Genomic DNA, 21,430 nt, shown 5'->3' on the forward strand with positions numbered 1-21,430 from the left:
AAGCAAAATCAGGAAGTTCGGGATGTCTATCCGTTTCATGGACCTGGCAGGAAGTGACGTAATGACGATGGAAGCTACATCTTACGCGTTTCGTCAGAATGACGTCCTCAGGAGCAGCCTGATGACATTGCTTTCTATATAGTTACATGGACTGCTCAGATGTAACAAGCAAGAAATGTTCAGCATAGAAACTCACTGAAAACGGAGCATGTGCAGAGTTGCCAACACAGCTGCAAAATCCTTAGCTGAATTGGAGACTTGGACAGAAGGAGGAGATAGAGAGCAGCAGGATCAACCAGTTTTTTTTTCAGACTACGGAAAAGTAATCTCATAGTGACTGAGTGAGTATGAACAGCAAGTAATAAACCATTAATTGATAGTTTTTTTTAGATGAGGGCTTAGTGACACTTTAGGGTGTCGAACATGCTGGTGATCACCTCCTAGGGGCACCTATAAACAGTCCACAGCCAAACATCGTACCCAGCTGCTGGATTGGAGTGGAAATTGGCTTTTTTTGCCTCTTCATCCTTAAGCGATAAGCAGTCATTCTACAGTATTTCGTCTCCAGAAGCTTAGTTACAGGAAGCCGAATACAGCCCAAAGTTTATTTACTTTTTCCATGAATCATACCCGAAAGACATAAAGACGCAGTGAACTGAAGTGACCCAAGAGGCATATTGTGGTGTATTTATCTAGTGCTTTGAGATGAAAAAAATACTCCTTTCTTTAGCATAAGTTCAAGCAAGCACAATAGTACAGGCATGCACACATAAGCAGACCACAGACATGCAATGATATTTGCCTGGTTTTTAGTTGGATTGGGCGATGACCTCATGTCTATGGAAAACACTACCAGCGAGCCACTCCAGGAGGGAAAATTGATTGGTTAGGTTAGGAAACTTGTCCCCATTGCAATTGCTCCCTTTTTGAAAAAAGCTAAAAGAATTCCTATCCCCCCATCTACACTTGGCCAAGTCAAACATTTGTGTTTGTGACCGCACCACCAATCCTGGTGCCTGATGATGGTGAGAGGTGTATGCAGGTCTAGTGCCAACTATAGAGCAGCTTTAAATCAAAAAGTAAAGGCAAACGGTTAAATCTGCTGCCAAGATATATAGGTGTGAACTGCACCAGTTGCCAAAAAATGTGCAAATTTGTTAAGCTAGTTTTATAATTCAAACACCTCTTTTAGCCTGCGCTGCCAGGATCTGACCTCATTTGTTTCTACTGCAGTAAGCAATAAAGCTTGGTCAAGGTCCTCCTGTCTTGTGATTGGATAATGAAGTAGCAGCAAAGCATTGAGGAGGTTAGCCCCATGCTCTTTCTTCTATCAGCCAGCGTCCCGAGTACACCGATAAGCCATACTGTTATGATCACTGACAGGTAACGTGAATAACATTGATTATCTTATGACAATGGCATCTGAAAGTCACTGGGATGTATTAGGCAGCAAGTGAACATGTTGTCCCTGAAGTTGATGTATTGAGAGCAGAAAAAATAGGCATCGCATTTTGTTGTGCATTGGACTGCATAGCCACAGACTGGTCAGGGTGCCCATGCTGTCCCGTGCCGAAAGCCAGAAACACCGACAATGGGAACGTGAGCATCAAAACTGGACCACAGACCAATGGAGGAAGGTGGCCGGGTCTGATGAATTCAAGAATGGTTTGGAGAAAGCAACAACAACAAGTTTGAGGTGATGACTTAGACTCCAAATTATCCCAGATCTTAACCACTTCTGGACCGGAAGGATTTGCCCCCTAATGACCAGGCCATATTTTGCGATTCGGCACTACGTTAGTTTAACAGACAATTGCGCGGTCGTGCGACACTGTACCTAAATAAAATGGATGTCCTTTTTTTCCCACAAATAGAGCTTTCTTTTGGTGGTATTTGATCACCGGTGCGATTTTTATTTTTTGCGCTATAAACAAAAAAAGCGACAATTCTGAAAAAAAATATATATATATTTTTCACTTTCTGCTATATGACATTCCCCCAAAAAAATATAAAAATCTAAATTTTTTAACATTTTAGGCCAATTTGTTTTCTGCTACATATTTTTGGTAAAAAAAAAAACTCGCAATAAGGCGTGTTTTGATTGGTTTGCGTAAAAGTTATTGCGTCTACTAACTACGGGAAAGATTAATGCCATTTTTTTGCGGGACTGCGACATTGCGGTGGACAGATCGGACCCCTGACTGACATTTTTTACACTTTTGGGGGGACCAGTGACATTACTACAGTAATCAGTGCTAAAAATATGCACTGTTACTGTAATAATGACACTGGCAGGGAAGGGGTTAACAGTATAGGTGATCAAGGAGTTAAATGTGTACCTAGGAGCGTGTTTCTAACTGTGGGGGGGGGGGATGGTTTCTGAAATGACCATAGAGACCTGTGTTCCTATATAGAAGGATCACAGGAGCTCTGTTATCATTCCAGAGAGAACAGTCAGCTGTGTTTACAACAGCTGGTTGTTCTTCTTTCTCAGCAGGGAGCCATCGCGGGTGTCAGGCGGCAATCGGAGACACCTGCCCACTGCATCGGCTTCCCTGTTGACAAGCGGGGGCGGGAGCATGCCGCCAGCGGCGTGCACTCGCCCCCTGGTCGCCGCCAAGCGACCGACGTAGCCCTACGTTGGTTTGCTTGGGAGAGCCACCCTGCCGCAGTAAATATGCGGTAAGCGGTCGGCAATCTGTTAACCTGCTTAACGGTATCCCCGAGCGTGACTCGGGGTGGATTTTCCATGCTGTTATCGGTATCCCCGAGTCACGCTCGGGGTAGATGAGCAGAGCGTGCAGCGCTGTCTCTTACCTTCTCCTGGCGATCCAGCGATGATCTCCCATTGCTGTGATCACCAGCCGAGATCCCCGCCGCTCCTCCGTCGGTCTGATGACTTCCTGGTTCTGTTCCCTGCAGCAGCAATGCTGCATGGGAGCGGAACTAGGGAGGGAAATTCAAACGTTGCACAAAACACAAACACATAACATTTATATTATATATATATACACACACACACACACACATACACACATATATATATATATATACACATACACACACACACACACATATATATATACAGATATATATATATATATATATATATATATAAATAATATAACGCATGAATTATAATCTAATCAATAATATAATTTTATTATATAATATAATATAATATATATATATATATATATATATATATATATATTGTGACAGGAAGTCAGGTAAATCTGTGGATGTAGTCACAGACAGGAGATACATTTCCACCTGGTTTAGAAAATTCACCAATTACTATAGGGTGTCGGCTGCAGAGATAGCCAGAACGGCTTAAGGAAGTTGAAAGGCCTTCAGCTGTTCAGAATGAGGAAGTTAAGGCCTCTATAATTTGTCCAAAGGAAGTCCTATTGATTGCTGCCTCCTGACGCCGTGTGGGCTGGGGAGAGGAGGACAGTCAGATGTGTGCCTCCCGACGCTGTGAGAGCCTGGGAGAAGGATTGCTGCCTCCTGACGCCGTGTGGGTAGCGGAGGACAATCAGATGGGTGCCCCCTGAAGCTGTGTGAGCATAGGAGGGGAAGACCTCCTGAAGCGATGTGCGCTGAGGAGGTTAACAAGTGTGAAGACTACTCAAGGATCGTTTCTCTGTGAAAAGAAACCAATGGACATTTCCTGTGTGAAGGGGAAATTAATAAAGTGTGAAGACTTCTCAAGGTGAGAAAATGAACTATTTCTATGTGGAAGAAATAAATGAACTGTTTGCTATGTGAAGAGACAAGCAAAGGGACATGGTCAATGTGAAGAGGAAAAGGGACATGTTCAATGGACATTTGTTGTGTGAAGAAAAACATGGACTATTGAGTGTCTGCTGTAGGATCAGCAAAGTTTGCCCAACAGTAGGTTGGAGGCAGACTCCGTAGGTAGGTTCCTGTATGTGAGAAGGTAGCCGCCCACAGTGGCAAGGATTTATTTTGTGTTTTATTTTATTTTGGATGTTTTTGACGCTTGCAGTCTGGTGAAGAAAATTGCATGAATAAACAAAAACTGTTTGCAACCACTTCTCGGCTATCTCCCTGTGTAAACGCACCCCCCAAAGGGGTCATCCATACCCGCCACCGAGCTAATCTCCCACAATATATATATATATATTATATAATAAAATTATATTATTGATTAAATTATAATTCATGCGTTTGTGTTTCAAATTTATCACATCTGGGATGTCTACTAGAGTCTTGTTTTGGTCAGGTTTAAGTCAGTAATTACTAAGAATTGTAGGCCTATAATACATAACGCCAAATTTCCATGCAAAAAATTGTACCGCTTTTGATACAGAATTCCTGACATAATCCTACCGCCAGGGAGGTTAAAGGGGTTGTAAAGTCAGAAGGTTTTTTTTTATCTTAATGCATTCTATGCATTAAGATAAAAAACGTTCTGTGTGCAGTAGCCCCCCTAAGCCCCCCCCCCCCCCAATACTTAAGCCCCCTCTCTATCCCCCCTCTATTGTTTTTTTTTTCAGAATTGTCGCTCTTTTTTTATTGATAGCTCAAAAAATAAAAATCGCAGAGGTGATCAAATACCACCAAAAGAACATGTGGGGAAAAAAGGACATCAAGTTTATTTAGGTACAGCGTCGCACGACCGTGCCATTTTGCGTTAAGATAAAGCAGTGCCGATTCGCAAAAAATGGCCCGGTCATTAGGGGGCAAATCCTTCTCGTCCAGAACTGGTTAACAGGCTGTTCCTTCTGTACAAGTAACCCTGGGGAGACAAGGACTCTTTAATGATACTTTAATTATTACATAAGTTGGGTACATTTTATATCTGCTACACTTTAGCTTTAACAATACTTAAAATATAAAAATCTTTATGCAAGCTTTTCCATATTTCATCCTTTGATGTTCTTTTGATGTTCCATTTGCATTGATTTAGAACTGCGCTCTGTTTCCATTGACAACTATTCTGTTTGAGGAATCTGTTGATCTTACCCATCGCAGGTTTTGTTTGACCACTTCAATATAACAGCTGCCTTATCGGCTGCCCTACACGGCTCATTCCACATCGCCTGCCTAGCAACCAATGCAGCCCTTGCACCTTTCACTCCAACTCTCACACCACAAGACTCCAACTGGCCTAATAGCCGGGAAGAGGCTTTTATTGGACGCTTTTAGTTAGGAAACCTCTAAACAGAATATCGAAGGTCCATTTGCAGCACAGCACAGATCCAGAACAACCCTGGCCATAGACCCAAACTCAAGAAAAACCCCATATAATCTTTAAGCCCCCGTTCACACCGAATCTGATTTTGAAATCACGCAACTTCACTTGAAGTCACAGGATTTCAAAGCCGCAGGTCAGTGCGACTTAAGGGCTGACATCTGCATTTCATAGATATCTATGCAAGTCGCACCTGAAATCGCAAAATATAGTGCAGGAATCTTTTTTTCAAACAGGAAACCAGGAAAGAAAAAGGGGGCCACTGGGAGCTGTCCCTGCTGGGAGAAAACAGTGACTATTACTAGCGGCTATAGCCGCTGGCAATATTTACATGCAAGAAATTTAACATGCTGGTTGTACCCTGGATGTATCAACTTGGGTACAATCAGCCTGCCCATATATGGACCGAATCTCGTCCGATCTCTGCTGAACCGGCCAAGATTCCAACCATCTATGGTCGGCATTAAGCCAGGCAAACATGGATCGAAATCAGTCTGGTTCAGCAGTGTCTTGCCGAATTTCGATCCATGTATGGGCAGGCTGATTGCACCCAAGTTGATCCATCGATCGACTAGGGTACAATCAGTCTGTCAAGTTTTTTTTGTACAGATGTAGCACCCTCCTAGTCAGGTGCTAGGAAAAGTATATGTGTGGCCCTGTCTGCTTATCAGGTGGGCCTGATCAGTTAGTTAGGCTGTCATGTGTTTCCAGGTGTAGTCTGTTGAGTCTGGGGAGTCTACCCACTGTATCCAATGAGGGCTCTTGTTGGACGGTGGAGGAAACCTGGCCAATAGCGCACCAGGGTTTATAGCTGTCCCAGTGGGCGGAGTTCGCCAAAACGCACCCTGGCGGGAGCATGTGACAGAGCGTCTTTGGCGGGAAGAAGAGTCCCAGGAGGAGGCTGACAGCTGTCTCTCCTCCTGTCAGAGCGAGTGAAGGTGTCCTGGGCAGTCGGCTTGAAGGCCCGGAGGTTGAGCTGGGCTGCAGAAAGGGATCCAGAGTGTTGCTGACCGAGTGGAGCTGCTGGGCAGAGGCTTCCAGGAAAAACAGTGTTGTGAGTATTCAAAATCTGCCCAGGGGTCTGCCTAGGATAGGGGGCCACTCCAGAAGGTCAAAGGGATCCAGGAGCCAGCTAACCAGTAGTTGTGGCAGTGAAAGGAGGTGCCAAGTATTAAAGCCCTGAAGATAGGGAGTAAAAGGGGGCACCAGGAAGGTTCCTGAAGTGTTCAGCAATACAGTTTACCTCAGGATACAGCTTGCCTAAGGAGACAGATTACCTTGGGAAGCTTATCATCCTATTTCACAGTCAAAAGGCAAAGTAAAGTAAGCGGCCTAGCCATGACAAGCTCGGTCAATGTTTACCACTTCTCCCCCGCCCACCGCAGATTTACTGCGGCAGTCAGGCGCTTCTGGGCAAAGTGACGTAGTACTACGTCGCTCGCTCAGGAAACTCTAGGGGGCGAGCGCGCGACGTAGGCGGCACGCTCCCGCCCCCGCTTGTTAGCTGGGGAGCCAGGGCGTGTGACCTGTGGCTCCGATGGCAGAGAGAGAAGGACAGACGGCTGATGTAAACACAGCCGTCTGTCGTTCTCTCTTAAGTGATCACAGAGGCTATGTGATCCTGCTATATAGGATCGCATGTCTCTGTGTTTACTTCACAAGCCACGCCCCCCTGACAGTTAGAATCACGCCCCTAGGGACACATTTAACCCCTTGATCACCAGTACAGTTAACCCCTTCCCTGCCAGTGCCATTTTTACAGTAACAGTGCATATTTTTAGCACTGATTACTGTAGTAATGTGATTGGTACCCCCAAAAGTGTCAAAAATGTCAGTTAGGGGTCCGATCAGTCCGCCGCAATGTCGCAGTCCGGCACAAAAAATTGCAGATCGCCGCCATTACTAGTAAAAAACAATAAAAATGACATAAATCTTTCCCGTAGTTAATAAACGCAATAACTTTTGCGCAAACCAATAAAAATACGCTTATTGCGATTTTTCTTTTTACCAAAAAACTGTAGCAGAAAACAAATTGGCCTAAAATGTTAAAAAAAATTTGATTTTTACATTTTTTTTTGAGAATTTCATATAAAAAAAAAATGTGAAAAATATTGGTTTTTTTTCAGAATTGTCGCTCTTTTTTTGTTTATAGCGCAAAAAAAATAAAAATCGCCCAGGTGATCAAATACCACCAAAAGAAAGCTCTATGTGGGAGAAAAAAGACATCAACTTCGTTTGAGTACAGCGTTGCACGTTAAATCACGCAGTGCCGAATCGCAAAATAGGGCCTGGTCATTGAGCAGCCAAATCCTCCGGGGCTAAAGTGGTTAACCAGCGTCAGTCAGCATTTTTTGCATCATCCCTGCCTATTATGCAAAGTTCAGTTAAAGAATTATCCCACTCATCCCTTCTCCCACCCAAGTTTACAAAAAAACAAAGAAACTGGACTGGTTCTTGTCTGAGGTAAATTCACTTGAAAACATGCTAAAAAGTACTGTTGTTGCTAGCGGTAACCCAGGGGGACCCATATCCAGCACCTATGTTGGGAATTGTGCTACATACACATATATATATATATATATATATATATATATATATATATATATATATATATATATATATATATAGCCCCTAGTAGTAATCACTGTGTTCTGCCAGCTGGGAAGGCTCCCTTCACTGCCCCACCAGCGGAACACAATAGAGCTGCCGGAGGGATTCCCCTATTAACAATGACTGTGATGATGGAAGAATCGATCGATTTTCTTTCCTTCCACCCGTAGTGAAAGAAAATCATATCTATGGACTGCCTTGGCTTTTATCTTCAGAAGTAGTTTTCAACATTTTTAAAAATGCAGCTTTAATCACTTGCTGACCAGCCACTGCCTATAAACGGCGGCAGGTTGGCAGGTTCCCACAAATCACCATACCTGTACGGCAGTTCGTGGGAGCGATCCTGCTATTGAGGATGCTAATGCACAGAGCCGACGGCCACGATTACCGCCGGGCACCCGCGATCGCTCCCCATCAGGGCCGTCTTTAACACTGGGCAAAAGGGGCAGCTACCCGGGCCCAGTCATTGTTGTGGGGCCCAAAGCAGCTGCCCCTTGAGCCCGCACTGTCTGCAAATAGCTGATAAGTGGATTCGGGAGGGCCCCCTGCTCCCCATGATGAGAGAACAGCGGCCTGTTGTTGTAAAAACAGCAGACCATTGTTCTGTATCAATGCAGAACTCCTGTGTTCCTCCTATTTAGGAACACAGGTCTCTGTATTGATTCCATAAGCCCATCTCCCTCACAGTTAGAAAACACCACCTAGGCTCACATTGACCAACCCTTTGATCAGCCCTGGGTTAACCCCTTCTCTGCCAGTGTCATTACTACAGTAACAGTGCATATTTTTAGCACTGATTACTGTAGTAATGTCACTGGTCCTCCCAAAGTGTAGAAAATGTCAATTAGGGGTCCGATCTGTCCGCTGCAATGTCGCAGTCCCGCTAAAAATCGCAAATTGCCACCATTACTAGTAAAATAAATAAATAAATAAATAAATAAAATTACATAAATCTTTCCCCTAGTTTGTAGACGCGATAACATTTGCGCAAACCAATCAAAATACGCTTATTTGGATTTTTCTTACCAAAAATATGTAGCAGAATACAAATTGGCCTAAAATGATGAAAACATTTGTAATTAAAATTTTTATGTGAATATGTGAATGTTATATAACAGAAAGTGAAAAATATTGTTTTTTTATTAGAATTGTTGCTTTTGTTTAGAGCGCAAAAAATAAAAATTGTACAGGCGATCAAATACCACCAAAAGAAAAGCTCTATTTGTGGGGAAAAAAAGGACATCAATTTTATTTGGGTACAGCGCCACACGACCGCGCAGTTGTCCGTTAAATTAACGCAGTGCCAAATCGCGAACAATGGCCTGGTCAATAAGGGGGAAAACCTTCCGGTCCAAAAGTGGTTAATTGCAAAAATGCTTGACAGTGATCCTGCCATGAAGGTCTTTGTACAGGCCCTTCCTGTTATAAGAAGGCAACATTCTGTCCCTATTTCCAAACTGTGCTTCAGTGTTGTCCAATGGTGCCATGTCAAAGTGGCAATTTCAAAACACATTCCACAGGCATGGCCCATTGCCATCTCCATAAGGAAACCTGCCCACAGAAATGCTTTGCAGCCTTTACTGAAGTGTAGACAGGAAGTGGCTGAAAAAATAACAAAAATTCTTACATGGGGCTTTATCAAACAAAATATCTACCAGTTTGGGTTTACTTGAAATAAAATATAATCAATATTATCTAGTACATTTTAAGGTTTGGTTTACTATAACATACCTCCCAACTTTTTGACATATTAGCAAAAGTATGTAGGCATAGATCACACCCCCCTGCCACGCCCCCTTAACCACATAACGACTGCCCGCCGCAGTTTTACTGCGGCAGGCAGCTGCTCCTGGGCAAAGCGACGCTATGTTACGTCGCTCGCTCAGAAGACTCTAGAGGGCAAGCGCGCACCGCCGGCGGCTCGCTCCCGCCCCCGCTCGTTTGCTGGGGAGCCAGAGCGTGTGACCAGTGGCTCCGATGGCCGCCGGCCACTCGCGATCTCCCGCAGCAGAGAGAGAAGGACAGGCGGCTGATGTAAACACAGCCGTCTGTCATTCTCCTTGAAGTAATCACAGAGGCTATGTGATCCTGCTATATAGGATCGCATGTCTCTGTGATTACTTTACAAGCCACGCCCCCTGACAGTTAGACTCACGCCCCTAGGGACACATTTAGCCCACTGATCACCAGTAATGTTAACCCCTTCCCTGTCAGTGTCATTTTTACAGTAACAGTGCATATTTTTAGCACTGATTACTGTAGTTATGGCACTGGTACCCCCAAAAGTGTCAAAAATGTCAGTTAGGGGTCCGATCTGTGGAGGCATAGATCCTGTGTTCCTGCAAAGAAGAGACATGGATCCATGCCTTCCCCTAGTACAAGCACCTCCCACAGTTTAGTAAAACACAGGCTAGGAACCCATTTAACCATTTGATCGTCAATGATGTTAACTCCTTCCCCGCCAGTTTCATTTTTACAGTGACAGTGCATATTGTTTAGCACTGATCACTGTATTAGTGTTAATGGTCCCCAAAAAGTATCAAAAGTGTCAGTTAGTGTCCCGACTGTCCACCACAATATCGCAGTCCTGCTATAAGTCACTGATCTTTGCCATTACTAGTAAAAAGATAAAAAAAAAATATCCCATAGTTTGTAGACGCTATAACTTTTGCACAAACCAATCAGTATACGCTTATTGGGATTTCTTTTTACCAATAATATGTAGCAAAATATATATAGGCCTAAATTAATGAATAAATTAGATTTTTTACATTTTTTTATTGGATGTGTTTTATAGCAGAAAGTAAATATTGTTTTTTTTTTTTTTTTTTTAATTGTTTTTTTTTTTATTTATAGCGCAAAAAAAAAAAAAAAAAAAACGCAGAGTTGTTCAAATACCCCCAAGAGAAAGTTCTATTTGTGGGGAAAAAAAGGACATACACTTTATTTGGGTACAATGTTGGGCAATTGTCAGTTCAAATAATGCAGTGCCATATTGCAAAAAATGGCCTGGTCTTAAAGAAGGGTAAATCTTCCAGAGTAAAGTGGATAATTTCACTAAAGAATAACATTTGAATTATTAAAGTGGAAAGCTAGGCCATATACCAGTAGAATTTCATTTGAAAATTAGTACGAAAATGTAGAAAAATTGTTCTTCATAACATTCAATAGTATCCTTAGTAAAGTGGGGTACACATTATAAGAAAATGAGGCGAAAGATAGTCCGATTTTCCTCATTGTTTCACAGCAATTCGGAACCAATGAATAAAAATTTGTATAAAAATTCTCGTATGGCAACGGCTTTTTTGTTGTTGTTTATTGTATTCTGATCATACGCAGTCTTTCTTTTATGATTTTTCTTGTACGAAAATCGTATACGAAAACGGCACACATTAAATGAAAATCGTTTAGTTCTGTTCCCGTATGAGAAAAGTTTTGTAGTTTGTCCCTTGAGAATTTTCGTATGAAAAGTCAGAATCGGCTGTCGAAAGTTGTGTACACACAATACGAAAATCATACGAAAATTCTTTGGATGAAAATGTTCACTCGTTTTTCTTATGGTGTGCATGAGCCTTTTATCACAATCACAGTTAAAATTTAATTTTTTGAGAAAATTTTCCATCCTACCCCTTTATATAAAATCTGTTTGGTCCTTTCCCTTCAATATGCTCCGGAAGGCCCACAATTCTCACATTATTTTGTCGTGGACGATTTTCAAAATCTTTGTTGCGTAGATTGTTTGCTTAAGGGAGTTGGGAGGGGGAGTGGGACACCGAGATTAAAGGTGGCAGCTTGTCCTCTAAATCGCTGACCCGGCTCTCCACCGGTGTGGTGCGTTTGTGGACTTTCCGCAATACTTGCTTATAGTCCCGGTCAGGGCTTTTTTTCTCAGACACTAGGTGCAGGTACTCCCTTTTAGAGTCACCCCTTGTCTCCAACAACTTCCCACCTCCGAGGACCGTCCCTTGGTTCCACCCTCTACCCACCTCCAAGCAACGTCCCTTGGTTCCACCCTCTACCCACCTCCAAGCAACATCCCTTGGTTCCACCCCCTACCCACCTCCGAGCACTGTCCCTTGGTTCCAGCCCCTGCCCACCTCTGAGCACCCCTACACACCTCCAAGAACCATCCCTTGTTTCCACCCTCTACCCACCTCAAAGCAAAGTCCCTTGGTTCCACCCTCTACCCACCTCCGTGCACCATCCCTTGGTTCCACCCCCTACCCACCTCAGAGCACCGTCCCTTGGTTCCACCCTCTACCCACCTCCAAGCAACGTCCCTTTTAGAGAACAAATAGCCAAGTATAATTTAGGGGTGCTGTGGAATTTGATAATGATAGCAAGAAAAACAGTAAAACAGTAATATAGATCCCCTGCATCCAGCAACCATCTGGAACAATAGATCCCCAACAAAAACAGAACCCCTACCGCAACAATAGTTTGCTTCCTAGAACAACAGATCCCCCAGCAACAACAGAAACCACCGTAACAAAATACCCATAAGTGACAACAGATCCCCCAGCAACAACAGAAACCACCGTAACAAAATACCCATAAGTGACAACAGATCCCCCAGCAGTCTGCAATAACAGAGCCTCCGGCACTCAATGTTATTACATACTGTACAATTAGGGCTGGAGGTGCCAGAACTGCGTTCCCCCGCTTTCCTGCTGAAAAAAAAGCCCTGGTCCCGGTTCACATCAGTACGATGACAGACATTGCATGATTCGGAGCACACTGCTCTAAAAACCACATGCAATGTCTGTGCGATGCCAATTCAGCCATACCAATTGTATGGCTGAATTTGCATCGGATTCAGACACAACACGCACAGGACCCTTTTTTGGGTTCGCAGCAGAATCGGATCGCACGGTGGTTCAGACCTATGCGATCTGATTCATGGCGGAACTGACAGCTCGCACTGCCATATGCAAACTGATCTGGGGGTGTCGTTAACGTGGTATTGACACCCCCAGAGATTTGCATATGGCAGTGTGAACTGCCTGCGATTTGAATGCGATGTGGGAACCCGCAGTGGATTTGCAGGGTTCCCACATCGCATATATGTGAACCGGCACTAAAAGGGAGGCTTCCACTTTAAGCCCACATAGTTGATTTTGAACAGAGACAGTACAATTGGGCCCATCCTTCCCCTTTGATTCTCCAGGTCACAATGGGTGAAAAAGCTGTTCTGTAGCCAAAATGAAACAAGAGAAAATATTGCATGCCCAGCACAGTAACATTTCCTAAGCCCGGGTTCACACTAATGCAGTGTGGGATACCGCATGTAATTCACACAGAAATCGCAGCACATTCCTGTGCATATTACATGCGGTGTCTCTGGGGTGAGCCATGGATTTGTATGGCTCAAATCGCACCGCATTCGCACCAAACGCGCGCAGAACCCTTTTTTTGTCTGCACCAGAATCGGATCGGATGGATGTTCACAGCCATGTGATCCGATTCTGCAAATCACACTGTGTTCTCCAAACCAATTTGGGGGTGTCGTTAATTTATCATACACTCGGTTTGCAATAAATGGGTTGATTTGATTTGGTGCAGAATCTGTAACGGATTTGCTGTGAATTGCCACCGCATCTAGGGTGAACCAAGGCAAAGGTCCCATTCACACTTGATTAGCTGCAGGAGATCCAGCAGGGGGTTTCCAGCGATTAGCTGCAGACAGAAGCCCCATTGAAAGCAATGGGAAGCTGACAGCTTACGCAGCAAATTGTGACCACATTACCTGTGAATGATGGGAATGATGTGACCTGGCTACAGACTGCCAGATTCAATGCCGATCATTCACAGGCAACCAATCCTTTAGTGATTACATGTGAGCGGTCATAGTTAGCTGCGGGAGCTGTCATGTCAGCCTCCCATTGCTTCCAGTGGGGCTTCTGTCTGCAGCTATTAGCCGGGAACCATCTGCTGGGTCTCGTGCATGTAATCACTAAGAGCCGGTTCACACATATGCGATGACAGACATTTGCATGTGATTCGCAACACACTGCTCTGGAAATCACATGTGATGTATGTGCAATGCAAATTCAGCCTTACAGATTTTATGGCTGAATTTGCATCGCATTCGGGCCAAACTCATGCAGGACCGTTTTTTCGGTCAGCACCAGAATCGTATCGCATGGGTGTTCACACCTATGCGATCCGATTCATGTCTGAACTGACAGTTCGCACTGCGATATGCAAACTGATCTGGGGGTGTTGTTAACTTTGTATTGACACCCCCAGCTATTTGCATATGGAAGTGTGAACTGCCCGCGAGTTGAGTGCGATGCGGGAACCCACAGTGGATTCACAGGGTTCCCGCATCGCATATGTGTGAACCCGGGATGGTATGCGGGAACATATGGCTCAATTCGCAGGCAGTTCACACTGCCAATACAAAGTGAACAACACCCCCAGATCAGTTCGCATATCGCAGTGCGAATTGTCAGTTCCAACATGAATTGAATCACATAGGTGTGAACACCCATGTGATCTGATTCTGGTGCGGACCCCAAAAAAGGGTCCTGTGCGAGTTTGGTCCGAATGCGATGCAAATTCAGCCATACAATCTGTATGGCTGAATTTGTATCGCACAGACATCGCATGTGATTTACAGAGCAGTGCGCACCGAATCACATGCGATGTCTGACATCGCATATGTGTGAACCAGCTCTTAAGGTCTCATTCACAAGTGTGAATGGCTCCTAATACACAATCCTCACTCCAGTATCAGTAACTTGACCCGTCACTAGATGTTGTAGCATGGCCGGACTGACAGGTGTTTTTATTCCCCCATGTTGCTCAGAGGAAAGGACTTGTTAAGTTTTGTATCCTGAGGCTAAAGGTATAACCTAATTAAATCATCGTGTGTACTGGAGACCCCATAGTCATGTAACCTTTTATTCACATGCAAAGTGTTCTGAGCTCCCTGATGTTTGCATTTAATACATTTCAGTTAGCCTGCTAGACTGCTCATTTGATTATGAATGGTTTTCCAGCTGTAGCGTACGGACAACTCACTAGGTGGAGCTGGGAGAGTTTTCTTGTTCTTGGAGGGGAGCAAGCTGAGACCTGTGCAGGGAAAAATACACGGCTATCATTAGTGACTGAAGTCGGCCATCCATGGATCAGTTTGGTTGAACAAAAAACTGACCCGATTCCCATCCAAGGCGGATGGGGGAATTCTCCCCATTACGCTATTGTATTCTGACAGCGGGGAGACTCCTCTGCTGTCAGTATACACAGATCAATGCTGCAGCTTATTGCCTGTGGTGCTGATCGAGTGGCTTTTTTTTATTACTGTGTAGTTGAACAGAAGTCACTCGGTAGATTGACTTCTGTGCAACCACAGTGGCCCACACATGGATTGAAATTCGGCTAATCCCTTTTGAACGGGTCGAATTTCAATCCATGTATGACCAGCTTTACTGAAATTGCTATTTGCCTGGCTGTTACAAGCTTTCTGAGCCACTGATCTGGCACTAGCAAGCAGCTGCTCAACTCCAAATCTTCATGCTCAATCAAAGTTGGTGTCTTAAGCCCCGTACACACGTACCGATTGTCGGCCGTAAATATTCGGCCGACGACCGATCGGCCGATTGTCGGCTTGTTAGTATGATGCTTCCGACAGCCGACAGCGCATTTTCGGCCGAAGAGAATCTGTCGTGCAAGCATTAAAATTTTTGTTGGCCAACACCAGAACGGCCGATTGTTCGCCAGTCAGTACAGATTTCGGCCGACAGACAGCAGATTAGCAAGACTGAGCATGCTCAGAAAAGAAAAAAGACAAGGAAAGTTAACCATCACATGACATCACTTCTGTAGTCGGCTGTTGTTGGCCGACAAAATTCGTGTGCAGTCTTTTGCAGTTTTCAACAGACACGACAGCCCTGGACAAAAGACGGCCGATCGTTCGGCCGACGATCAGTACGTGTGTACGGGGCTTTAGGGCTGGTTCACACCACAAAAACGCACTCCAGATCTGTTCTAGATGCGTTTCTGCATGTGCATGTTTTTAATGGGTTTTTGACGTGTTCCAGATTCTTATTTTTTCCTGTTTTAGGGCCAGTTCGCACCACATGCAGTCCAGTGCTTTTTTCTGCATCAAAGACGCATGGATAGTAGATTATATGTTTTTTAATGGCATAGTTCATACCAGTGCTTGCAGTTCCAGTGCCTTCCAGTTTCAGAAAAAAAAAGTAGATCATGCTACATTTTTTCTGCACTGGACTGTACTGGAATGCGGTAAAGTGCATCAAAAACGCACCTTAATGCACCAAAAACTCACTGGAACACACATGTCCTTATTGAGGGCCAGTTGACACCATAGAAACGCAGTCTGGATGAATTCTGGATGCTTTTCTGCGTGTGCATCTTTGATGCATTCCAGTGCGTTTTTGATGCGTTTTTTATTCGGTCCAGTGCATTTTTCCCCTCTCTTTTTTCTTAACCTTAAAAAAGGACATGTGTGTTCCAGTGCGTTTTTTGGGTGTTTAGATGTGTTCTGGTGCACTTTTTATTGCGTTCCAGTACAGTCTAGTGCAGAATAAAATGCAGAATGTCCTACTTTTTTTTTTTTCTGGAGCTGACTGCGCTGGTGTGAACTATGACATTGAAAATCATATAACCTACTATCCATGCGTTGTTTATGCAGAAAAAAAACACATTAGACTGCATGTGGTGTGAACTGGCCCTTAAGGTTAAGGAAAAATAGGAGGGGGAGAAATGCACTGGACTGTATGAAAAATGCACCAAAAAAGCATCAAACACATGTCAAAACCGTGCATGCAAAAAAGCATCTGAAACTCATCCAGACTGCGTTTCTATAGTGCCACTAGCATTTTTAGGAGGAGGTCAACAATAGAAGCTGTATTTCTCAGACAGTTGTAACCGCAACAAATGTCCCTATTGAAAGATTTGTTCTCTACTCCTCTTTCATACCCAGTGACAATGTTCAGCAAGATAAATAGAGAAGGTTAGTCTCCCTAGTGGGGACATGGACTCTGATAAAAACCTAGAGGTTCTAATCCTTTCCCACTCTAACAAAAACTTAAAAAAGTTATAGGGGTTAGATACACTTTAAGGGAGAACTCCAAAAAGCTGTGTTTAGGGTGGCAAATGTAATCTGTAAAGTACATACCTTATTGTCATTTGCTGCAAATAAAAATGTCCCTTACATTGGTGGTCAGTGCGAAGAAGGCCCCTGAAATCGATGGTAAATGGGAAGAATGTCCCCTTACATTGAGGGTCAGTGCGAAGAATGTCCCTTACATTGGTGGTCAGTGCGAAGAAGGCCCCTGAAATCGATGGTAAATGGGAAGAATGTCCCCTTACATTGGGGGTCAGTGGGAAGAAGGCCCCTGAAATCGGGGGTCAGTGGGAAGAATGTCCCTTACATTGGTGGTCAGTGGGAAGAAGACCCCTTACATTGGTGGTCATTGGGAAGAATGCCTCTTACATTGGTGGTCAGTGGGAAGAATGCCCCTAACGTTGGTGGTCATTGGGAAAAATGTACCTTACATTGGTGGGCAGTAATAAAAATGCCCCTTACATTGATGATCAGTTGGAAGAAGACCCTTTACATTGGTGATCAGTAGGAAGAAACCCCCTACATTGTTGGTCAGTGGGAAGAAGACCCCTTACATTGGTGGTCAGTGGGAAGAATGTCCCTTACATTGGTGGTCAGTTCAAAGAATGCCCCTTACATTGGTGGCCAGTGTGAAGAATGCCCCTTACATTGGTGGCCAGTGTGAAGAATGCCCCTTACATTGGTGGCCAGTGTGAAGAATGTCCTTTACATTGGTGGTCAGTGAGAAGGAGACCCCTTGCATTGGTTTTTAATGAGAATTATGTATCTTACATTGGTGTTCAGTGGGAAGAACGTCCCTTACATTGGTAATCAGTGGGAAGAACTTCCCTTACATTGGTGGTCAATAGGAAGAATGTCCCTTACATTGGTGGTCAGTGGGATGAAGTCATTTTACATTTGTGGTCAGTGGAAAGAATGCACACCATACAAACAACTGAAAAGATCATTGGTGTCGCGCTGTTGGCTCTGCCAAGTGGTATTGGACCCGAAACTATGCAGGCACCATCAGATGGGAGATCATTCAGCCACAGATCGGGGAACCTCTAGGAACCTCTGGAGGAACTGTAGGGTTTCACTGAACCCTGGTTTTAGAAGCATCCCAACTGTCCCTGATTTCGAGGGACTGGCCCTGATTTGGAACAAAGTCCCTCTGTCCCTCTTTCCTCCTCATTTGTCCATCATTTTGGTCTGATCTATATAACTTTATATAAAGTGCACTAAATATCTATCGAAAAGTGTTTCCCAGTGCTAAACCGTAGCTCTTAACTGTCCCTGATTTCGAGGGACTGACCCTGATTTGAAACATTGTCCCTCTGTATTCAAGATCTCTCAGGTCAACTGGGTCAAATGAGTTGACCGAGGAGATAAGGAATACCCACAGAGGCACACTGGATGCAGCGTTTCTTGCATTTGTTTTGCACAGACACATGGAACACCAGTCGACCTGCTAAATGGCCATCATCTCTAATAGAGGGGATTTGGTTATATTGGGGATTTGATCCAACAACGGCATCAGTGATTTGCCTAGTTATATATAAACAAACTAAAAATGATCTCTCTGGTCAACCTCTCCTCCTACACTTCAGCACCCGCCCAGGGAGACTATATATGTGTGTGGTTGTTGTACTGAGATGAGTACCGTTTGGCTCCTCAAGGCCTGATGAAGCAACAATAAGCGAAACATGTTGGAAACTGAGGACCCATCTTTTTAGTACTCACTATGTAGCTACAACCTCTTGGTTCTCATTTTTTCTATATAGGCTATGTATTGTATGTTTTTTAAGGAGGCGCATATTAGCGTCTAATTTTTTTTACATGTTAATAAATTTGACAATTTTTTTTATTTGATTTGTGCTTCTTTCTGGCCTGTACAGTCCGTCAAAACCTTTTTTCTCCCTTTTTCTTTTCTTACACACTTTTGCTAATAGGTTTCCCTCATTTCTATCTCAGAAAGTTGGGAGGTATGTAGAAGGGCTGATGAAACCATGGCTTAGGCAGTGATAAACTAAGCAGTCTGCATTCAATGTCTGCACTTATCATGGGGACATTTTGGAAAGGGGTTATGTAAAGAATTGTGAGTTTTTTTGGAAACTCCACTTCGTTATTGCCCTTATTTATCCAACTCTTTTAAATAAACCATTTTTTGAAAATGATGTAATATAAAGAAGGTTAATTTATATGGCGGCTCTTAATCCCATTTACAAATACAGTCTTCTGTATTAATTGTATTAATTCCGTAAATAATTGCCCCCCCCCCCCCTTAACTAATAACCCTTCCTTGGTATTCTCCCCCGTTGTGACTTTTGCACTAAAGAGAGAATCAATTTTACTGGCGGGTTTACAAATGGGATCTGGGAATGCCGATAATTCTTCGTAAGTTATGAAATGCCTTTTTTTAAACTCTTGGCAACACTCCAAAATTGTTTTCCTGCGGCACTCCGCTCACGTTTCAGAATGTGGTCTCTTTACCACGAGATGTCATGTGATAAAACTGAAACTTGCAAACTTGCAGGGATTTTTTTTTTTTATTAAACAAAAAAGGGATTCGGTGATAATGACGTCTGCATGGGACTTTTGAAAAGGGACTTTCCTTTAACCCTTCCTTCACTGGAAGCGGGCTCGCATGTCGTCAAGCAGCCCAATGGTATGAAAGGGGTTAACACCCCCCCCCCTCTCCTTTGTGCAGGGTAATAATGCATGTCCCAGCTCTACACACCAGTAGATGGGGGAGGATATACTGGGAGTGGAATCGGATTACACATCCTGCCTGGGAAGGGAGAGCCTGACTCAGAGAGAGGAGGGGGGTGAGCTTGCTATCTCACTTGCTCATATCATTGCTAGGGGATCACAACTGATTCTGTGGGATCTGGAAATCAACAGGTTTTGGAGGACTTTTGGTTGACTTTGCTTGTGTTTGAAGACTTTATTTTCTGGACCATGTGAGGGGGAGACGCTTAAAAATGGCTGAGAGGTAAGATTGGGCTAGGGGAGGACAGAGAGTCTTTTCCATAGGTCTCGGTGGTGCAGCTGATAGTGTGGCTGAAGTTCCCAAGCGTGACAAAGCACTACAGGGGGTTGTGTTCCTAGGACTTCTCTGCCCCAGAGCTGGACATGAAGGCTCTTTTTTTCCTATTGACCAGACTACGAACCAGTACACGGCGGCTAATCTCATGGCTGTCCACCACTTTACTCAACTTTTAATCTTAACCGAACTCCCTAAGGTCTCGTATGGAATGGGTTGTAGACCACACATCCATGTGTTATTAGGGTAGTCGGTTTCATTTGGTTGTTTAGGAAACAAGCCACGCGTGTTGTGAGTTTATTCTTTCTGGTGGAAAATATTTATTTAGACCCAGAATAATAACAAACATTCAACATTCTTCTGAGAATTCTAAACAAATTTTGTTTAGTATGTGTGGTGTAAATACCCAAGAAAAGCGTTGTTCAAGCCTGTAAGGCCACTTTCGTTTGAGACCACATTCACACTTGGCAATTTAGAAGTTTGGGCAAAATCGCCACAATTCTGCCCGGCAATTTCAAATCGCGTGGCAATCGCGCTTTGGTGCCATTCATTCTAAATGGCCCCCGAATGTCGTGCGATTTTTGCTGTGGTCGTGGCAAAACGTGATTTTAAAAATCGGGTGAAGCCAAAAAGGAGCAGGAGCGTTTGGGTGATAAACGCGCATAGGGCAGCTCAGTGAAGTCAACGGGCTGCCTTATGTGCGACATGCAGAATCTTGTGAAGATCGCTCACAAAATCGCGAGTGGGAACGCATTCCCAGGCCCCATTCAGACTTTGCGTAGTGGGAACGGGGCCTGGGAATGCGTTAAAGAAAATGTATCATCGAAGGCATTGTTTTACATCTATGTGCTATAGGGTGTTTTTTGAAAGAAGCTCAGGGGTTTTTGTTTTGTGTGTGTTTGTTTATTTTTTTCATGTGTTTTGAGGCATTTGGAAGTCCATGGTAACCCATAAACATGTTGATGCATTTTGCATTCATTTTTATCCCCAGGTAACAATGGGCCCATTCACACTAGAAACTGCACATCTACTATCTACTGCGCCTTTTTTTTTTTCCTTGTGTACATACCTGCATTTGTGCGTATTTACATGTAGTTGACGTGCGTTTTTCTGTCTGCATTTGTCCTGTGAGGTCACTTCCTGCTTTCTTTCTCTGGGCTTCTATGTGCACTGTGATGCGCTGCAGTGCATTTGCATGCGTTTTTTGCGGTGCAGAAAAATGCAGCATGCTCCTTCCTCCTTCTTCTTTTTTTTTTTTTTTTTTTTTTTGCTGCACTACAATTATGTGAACTATGCCCATATAATTACCTTTTTTATTTTTAACTGCCTATGCCAGTGGTCCTCAACTCAGGTCCTTGGGGCCCACTAACAGGCCAGGTTTGCAAGATAACTAAATTACATCACAGGTGATCTCAGTATTCTAGTCTGCATCTCCCCAAGGTAATACTTAAAATCTGGCCTGTTCGTGCATTTAAGCTTTTGC

General features: G+C 43.8%; 1 protein-coding gene across 2 annotated transcripts in view; it reads left to right on the top strand.

Moving 5' to 3' along the window:
• Nucleotides 1–19,733: 19,733 nt before the first annotated feature.
• LOC309566765 (rho GTPase-activating protein 39-like) overlaps nucleotides 19,734–21,430 on the top strand; it is a 175,281-nt gene continuing 173,584 nt past the window's right edge. For both annotated transcript variants that reach the window (XM_082272059.1, XM_082272060.1), the window contains exon 1: nucleotides 19,734–19,896. In XM_082272059.1, the coding sequence (XP_082128185.1) occupies nucleotides 19,886–19,896 (11 nt within the window). In that variant the 5' untranslated portion in view covers nucleotides 19,734–19,885. The remainder of the gene's footprint in view (nucleotides 19,897–21,430) is intronic.

Source organism: Pelophylax lessonae (genome assembly GCF_965119305.1).
Source record: "Pelophylax lessonae genome assembly, chromosome: 11".
Classification (NCBI taxonomy): Eukaryota; Metazoa; Chordata; class Amphibia; order Anura; family Ranidae; genus Pelophylax; species Pelophylax lessonae.